Source organism: Mesoplodon densirostris, chromosome 1 (assembly GCF_025265405.1).
Source record: "Mesoplodon densirostris isolate mMesDen1 chromosome 1, mMesDen1 primary haplotype, whole genome shotgun sequence".
NCBI lineage: Eukaryota > Metazoa > Chordata > Mammalia > Artiodactyla > Ziphiidae > Mesoplodon > Mesoplodon densirostris.
Window position 1 is genome coordinate 32332726 of NC_082661.1, and position 7519 is coordinate 32340244.

Here is a 7519-nt window from a genome sequence, read left to right on the forward strand (position 1 = left end):
AATCCTCTTACACCACTGGTGGAAATGTAAAATACTACAGCCGCTTTAGAAAACAGTTTGGCAGCTCCTCAACATTAAAAGTTACTATATGACCCAGCAAGTTCACTCTGAAGTACGTACCCAAAAGAAGAAAAGACAAATGTCCACAGGAATAATGCTGCTTAAGTTCACAGCAGCTTCTTCATAATAGGCAAAAAGTGGAAACAACTCAAACGTCTGACAACTGATGAATGGATGTACAAAATATAGTATGTCCATACAACGCAATATTAGTTAGCCAAAAAAAGCAATAAAGTGCTTATATATGCCAGTACATGGATGAATTCTGAAAGCATGCTAAGAAGCCAGACACAAAAGGCCACATATTATAATATTACATTTATATGAGTTGTCCAGAATAGGCAAATCCACAGAAACAGAGGTAGATTAGGGGTTACCAAGGACTGGGTCATAGGAGAAATGCGAAATGACTTCTAATGAGTATAGGGTTTCTTTTTTGGGTATGAAAGTGTTCGAGAATTAGTGATATTTTCACAACCTTGTGAATAAACTAAAAACCACTGAATTGTACGAATTAAAAGGGTGAATTTTATGGTATATACATGATATCTCAATTAAAAAAAGAAAAAATTCAGGGTATGGACCACTGGACTTGGGATACTTCCTACATACAAGAGACAGCCAATAAAATTAGCAAATATTTCACACTGGGATTATCCCAAAAACAATGTGCAAGTATAACAAACAGTAAAAAGATTTTTTAAAATATTTGCAAATAGAGTAAAGATAATTTGGAGGGTAGTAATGCCAAGTCTTTAACTTGAAACTACAAAAAATAACAGCTTTGTTTACTCACATCTACCCAATATCCAGATTCCATTCAGCAGACGGGTGGACATAAAGGAAATACGAATCAAGAGAGAAGTTCAGAGGCACATCAAAACAAATCAAGCCCCTCTGCTGAGCTTTCAGAGCCAGTTTGCAAGGCAAGAAAAAAACCAATCTCATTATTTTATATATACCTTTATTTGTGGCAGAAAATATTATTTTCTGTTTCCAAATACCAAATCCAACCTCTAAAGGATGAAAATTTCCCAAAACTAAGGGGACTCAATGAATGAATATGCCACTGATTTTAGGCAACTTCAAAAACGAGTTTTGTGCAATGGAATAAGGTACAACCTCCAAATGAGCTTACTTAGAAGAGACACTGCTGTGGATAACAATATCGTCTCTGCCAAGGTGATTTAAAAAAACAACCAACATCATTATTGTAGAATTTTACAATGGAATCCTTAAATAAAGGAAACATTCTTCTCCTGAGCTAAGGAGAGAGGTGTGTTGCAAACCCCAAGTTGCCTAACAAAGAGACTCCACTTTTTAACCTGCATTAGAAAATCCAACAATCTATCTCTGCAAACTTATCACCTATACATTCCCTACACCAATCTTGGACTGCAGTTTAAACAGACAACTCACTCTTGTCCTTTTGTACTTTTGCTTATTTGTTTCACATGACAGGAATGCCTTCTCCATTTTCATCAAAATGAAGCAAAAATCCACCACCTTCTTCATGAAGCCTTTCTTTATCACCTCAGGTGATTTCTTTCACTTCCGAACACCCCCAGCACTTGCTTTCACTATCGTATGGCACATTTTGCCTTCTACTGAATACACTATATTTTTTCTAAGGACTAATAAAAGTTCTTGAATGTTAAGGCAGCTTCCCCAGTATCTTTGTTTGCCCACAGTGACTAATACAAGACAGATGCTTAATAAATATTTAAATAAATTATGTACTTACCTAACTGCCCTTCTATCCTAAAAACAGCACTAGTACAAGCAGCTAAGTGATTAGGCAAGTACTCAGAAGTGCCAAGTCCCCACACACATTGAATACCTAATTCTCACTCTGGAAGGAATTCCAGGCCATCCTGTGTGACCCCATAAGGCTAAAAAAAAAATGGCATTATTCAGATGCTTCCTAGAACTGCTCCAGCTATAAGCATATTTGAGGGAATTAGGGCAATTTGAAATAACTCTCTGTTAAGTCAGAGACTCATCCTGCTATCTTTTTTCCACCAAGTTAGAGCTAAGCTAAAATAATCACAACTTCCCCTATGTTGTGAAGGGCTTTTCGAGAATATAGCAAAGATGAGGAGCAGCCAAGCAATAGGTTACATCATATTAGGCAACAGAGAGAACCTCCATCTTCCCAGAATGGAATATCATTCTAGTCCCAGAGGACTCAATAATCACCTGGTTACCAAATACCCATCTTGATCATAATCACTGCCTGAACCTGCTAACTCCAATTCGACTAAAACCTAATAATGGAAACACAAACACCTTCACTTCCACCTCTACAGTCCTGACCCTCACCCCCCTCCAAAAAATAAAGTAGAAGGGAGTATTAGATTTTGGAAATGAGAATTCACTTTCAATCCAAACTTCAGAACCAAATGACCCTAAAGTATTAAGATAACCAGTAAAGAGAATCAAATAGAAGGTTAACTGTTCAGAACCCATCCATTAAAATAAAAGAGGAATTATTACATTTGCTAGTGACAAACAGAGTTGCCTTTTGGATTATATATAAATAAGAATCATAGCCATCGCTCTTATATATAGAAAGTTAACACTACATTTGACTTACTTAGAACTCTTTTCCTAAAGAACAAGATTACATACAATAGAAGAGAAAATATGAGACGCAATTGATTTTAGTTGGGAGACTATCAACTATATATTACTGCTCAGACTAAAATACGGACCTGCACTCTGGACTCTAAATAATCTCCTGAACTTTACTACCTCGAAAGTGGATATTTGGAGTTAACAGAATGCTTTTAAAGAAAACTGATTACTAGATTAAAATTCTCCCTCAAAAGAAGAATCTAAAATTTGATATTCAATTCAGATACTTACAGAAGGATTTTATTAGTTAAAAAAATCCCCAAAATCAAAAAACAAAAACGTCTTGTCAAGCAGCAGTAACTCGCCACTAACACTAAGCAATGACTGATAAAAAGGGGGGCTGAGGCAAAAGGCAAGGATTCAAAGCAAAAGGAATCAGAATAAGATAAACCACCATCTAAACTAAAGCAACAGTAATTTAAGAAATCTATAGGGTTATAGTTTTCAATTTCAAAATCTTTTAAAAACTAAAAAGCCCTACTGAAAAAAAAGACCAATCATTAAAAAAAGTGAAACAAATACAAGAACTAAAAATTCTTCGAAATAATTCCAGGATTTTGTATTAACTCACAATTCTGAAAACTCATTAATTTCATGATTCTCAAAACCTCTACATGCCTTATAAGGTCTCATATAATAGTTACAAATAACACATAATTCAAAAGGTGCTAAAGCTGATGTAACATTTTAGCAAACCTAAGACAGGTTTCAAAGAATAAAACAAGCAGAGCCAGAGCAGAGTAAATGATAACTAATAATCAAAAGGCTAATTCCTGGACAGCAGAGCTGGGCTTGGATTGGCAGGAGGGAAATTTTCAAATATATCCACAAGACAAATTACACCAAAAAACGGACTCATACCTTTACTATTTACACAAGTATATGTTTTAAAATATACTTTTAACTTGTGGACAACCAAAGTGATATCAGATACTGGAAAGCATTGTTGACTATGTTAATTTTGATAGTACAGTCTAAACCCTTAACAAAATCCACATACATTTTCATAATGAAACACCGCAGAAATGGAAAGGTTTATATTCTCTAACTAAAGGTTACCTTATTTTTCACTTGTTTAAAGTTTCAGTTTTGTTTTTTAATCTGTTATAGAAAACATCCCTTGTGGGACATTGTAAAGGGCATACCCTCCTGTCAAGCCAGAAAGCTCAAACACAAAGACACTGAGCTAACCAAGTGCTGTAATTCTTCCAAACTGAGCTTCTCCACACCCCCTCTACCCTTCCCCCCAACAGATATGTCTATTAAATCAGTGTCTGTTCTCCCCCTCGCACAACAAAGAGAACTTCTCACCGCATGAAATTGCCGCTGAATGGACACCAGAAAGCAGGATTTGCATAATTCCTTCCAACGAAACCCTGTCGGGAAGGAGGGGATGAGGGGCCCAAGCGAACGGAAAGAATCTCCTAGATTCTGTTGGGAAGACCAAGATCATTCCCCACGGGGGGGATGGGGGGCGGTTTGGAATTCTGGGCCTCCCCGAGGACTGGGCGTGGGGGACGGAGGACGACAAGAGACATTTCCCCACACATCAGCAGCACCGAAGCAAAGATGGGGAAATAACAATGCTGGAGCACAGGAGAGTCAGACACAGCACGGACTGGGGCTAGGGGGCGGCGGGCGGAGCGGAGACACCACACGGGCCACTTACTTTTTGGAGGGGGGTTAAATATATGAGTTAAGCCCTTATGGTCCCGCCGGCCGCCGCACAGAGGGAAACGGGACCTTGGAAGAGAAAAACAGACAAAACACACAGTGTGAGAGGCGCAGCTCGGCCGCCCAGCCCCTCCCGGGGCGACCCCGTCCACACTCCCTCCTGCCCGCACGGAAAAAGCCACCCGAGGCGGCCTGAGGTCCGGGAGGCGGGCGGCGGACGAGGCTCTCGGCGAGGCGGCGGCTCCGGAAAATCCCCCAGGAAAGGACAAGAGCGACCCCTGCTCCGGCTTCCCGGTCGGACCCGGTCCCACCCCCTTCCGCCCGCCGCGCACACACCGAACACAAATACACACACACCGACCCGAGCGTCGAGGATTAACTCCTCGGCCGCTGCCGCCGCCGCCGCCCGCAGAGGAAGTGCAGCCGCTGCCCCCCGCGGCCATGACACCCCACTTGGCTCGGTCAGGCGGACCCGGGGCCTGTGACAGCTCCGGCTCCCTCCGCCCCCATCTCCACCTCACGCCTCGCACACGCCCGAGCGCCAGGCGCCCGCTCGCCGCCCGTGCACGCGGGGACAGGGGCGCGCGCCGCCGCGGCACGTGGGGGAGGGGCGGCGTGCGATGCGGAAGGCGCCGGTCAGAGAGGAGCAGGGGGTCGAGCCGCGGCCACGCACGTCCCCCAGCTCTCGCGCTGGGCTCTGCGGAACCGGCGGCGGCGGCGCCACCGGTCCAGTGGCAGCGGCGCGCGGCGAGCCTCCACAATAAGCCAGCTGCGGCGCCGGGCCTGGAGGGAGGGAGGGAAGAAGGGAGGGAAGGAAGGAGGAGAGGAGGAGCACGCGCTCCCGCCCGGGGGCCCGCTCCGGCGAGGGCGCGCGGAGGGGAGGGGCCGGCGCGCGCGCTCAGGCCCGAGCACGGAGAGCCCGCCCGGAGGTCGCGCGCGCCCGCACTCCGGGGGGTGGGGGAGGGGGACGCCCAAGCCTAAGAGGGCGGGCGGGCCGGAGCAGCAATTGCTCTCTCCCGGCTCCCTCCCTCGTTCCGGGCGGCCGGCGGCGGGGTGGCCCGAGAGCCGGAGGCAGCCGGGGGAGGGTCTCACCTACACAGTGAATGAGCTTGTGGCGCCAAGAGTCCAGTTCTTGCCGAAAGCCGCGTCTCTCAACGGAGCATTGCTGCCGCCTACACACCCTCGCCATCTTCTGCCGCCCTCCCGGCCCTGCCTCCGCCGCGGCCCCGCGCACGCCCAGCCGCGTCGCCCGGGGCCGCGCACGCACCCGCGGCCTGGGCGTCGCGCCTCCCGCCGGGGGCGGCGCGGGGGCAGGGCCGGCCTCACCTCGCGGTGGCCCCGGCGTGGCCCGGGGGCGGATTGGGCGCGCGCCCGCCCCGCACCCCGCGCTGCGCGATCTCCCGGCTTGCGGTTTCCGCGGCCGCTGCCGCTTCTGGCCTCCCAGGAAGGCGCCTTGCCGCGGCTGGAGCTGGGCCCGCCGGCCCCGTGCTGACAGCCCCCAAGGCCACGGCTGTCCCTTCCTTTCCCTTCCCGGGGCTTTTTGTTTCTTAAACCAGCCCCATTTATCACTTCCAACCTGCCTATCGCCTGACACCAACTGTTGCAAGTTCTGTGGTAACTGCTTCCCTGAACTTCTAGATCGAAACCGCTCCTCCCAGGAGCCTATTTAAGAAGCAGAATTAAGAATAAATGCCTGGATGCCCGTGGAGGCACTGAGCCCTAGAGTTTTCAAAGGTGAGGATACATTTTAAGTCATTGAAAGGCAGCCGGCATTCGTAAACCCAGTAAAAAATTGAAATCAAACGTTTTAAATTAATATTTAAAAACCAGGAGATTTCTATTAGCAAGGCTGATCATAGGAAAAATTCTAAAATTGGTATATTCAAAGCCCCTCCTGTGTTGTGTGGAAAGGGGTTTTAAAAAATTGTGCTAAAGTGAGAATGATATTTCGAAAGAAGGCTTAATTAACAATAATTAAAGCAAAGTGTTGGAAAATGGCTTAATATTTCAGGAAAGAACTCGAAGAGAAATATTTTCGATGGCGAAGGGGATTTTTAGGTGAAAACCTGGAATAATTAATCACCCTGTGCAGGGCACTACCTGTTCCATTTAAACATGGTGCTGATCTTAATTACTTGACTGTTATTTGGGAGAGAAAGAGAAAAGAGGGAAAAAAGATGGAGTGAAAAAGGAAAGGAGAAAATGCGGGGGCGCGAGGAACGGGAGCGGAATGCAAAGCCAAAAGAAAAAACAACATAGACCCCTCTTTACCAATAGGCCCAGTACCCTAGGATTCTGACCTCTTTCCTGCTTTTGGGGTTTAAGATTAAGGATGGTGCATTCCTGCTTTTAGATATTTAAATTTAAATTTGAAGACTTAATTTTAATTTCTGTAGTAGGTAAAACAAAGTCGTTAAATACTTGACATCAAGGATCCCATTGGAGTATAGATTTTTGTCTTTTCAAAGGCAGTGGTCCTGGTTCTCTGAACCAGGCGTTTGTGGAGTGGCGTGTCCATCCACAAAGAGATAGACTAGACTAGGTGGGCCTCTTGGGTAGGAGGGGTTTGAGATGTATGAATAGAAAGGCACCTTCAGCCCCGCAAATCTTGAAACTAGTGATTTTCCCACAATTCTCAGAAGTCAACAATATTTCGTTGGCTTAAAAGTACGTCAAATGAACAAACTATTAAGTCAGGAAATATTGGGTTTCTGTGTACGTGAAACTATCCTGAGTGATGAGGGGACAGGACAAATACAAGATAAAAGATTGCTATGGACAGCCGTTCTGCGCGTGTGATGGCAAGACGTCTTATATCACCAATCTGAAACTTCCTGTCTTCACCGCTAGGTGGTGCGTTTGAGTCTTTGCTAGCTTTTAACCAAGTTCCTATGGGTTTTGGAAGTATGTTTCATAAAGTTTCAAATAAATCAACAACATGCTACTCTAAAATGAGTTAATAATTAATATATTTTCCAATAACCCCATATAAGTTGTTTAAAAATCATCAAGTCAAGGGTATTACTTCCTCAACACAATCTCTTTATGAGTCTGAGACATAGATTAAGAGGATCCTAGAGACTTCAGAGATCAACTCTAAAATAAGGTATAGATTCTCTAATTTGAGGTATGGAATTGGAAGCCCAAA

General features: G+C 45.3%; 1 protein-coding gene across 8 annotated transcripts in view; it reads right to left on the bottom strand.

Moving 5' to 3' along the window:
• LCOR (ligand dependent nuclear receptor corepressor) overlaps positions 1–5583 on the bottom strand; it is a 133815-nt gene extending 128232 nt beyond the window's left edge. For 2 of the 8 annotated variants that reach the window (XM_060101499.1, XM_060101571.1), the window contains exons 1-2: positions 4729–4856; positions 4367–4440 (exon numbers count right to left, since the gene is read on the bottom strand). In XM_060101499.1, coding sequence (XP_059957482.1) covers positions 4367–4440; positions 4729–4814 — 160 coding nt within the window. In that variant the 5' untranslated portion in view covers positions 4815–4856. Of the gene's footprint in view, positions 1–4008; positions 4074–4366; positions 4441–4728; positions 4857–5463 lie in introns of those variants that run through there. The other 6 variants (XM_060101517.1, XM_060101535.1, XM_060101526.1 and 3 more) reach the window with 6 other exon arrangements.
• Positions 5584–7519: the final 1936 nt, after the last annotated feature.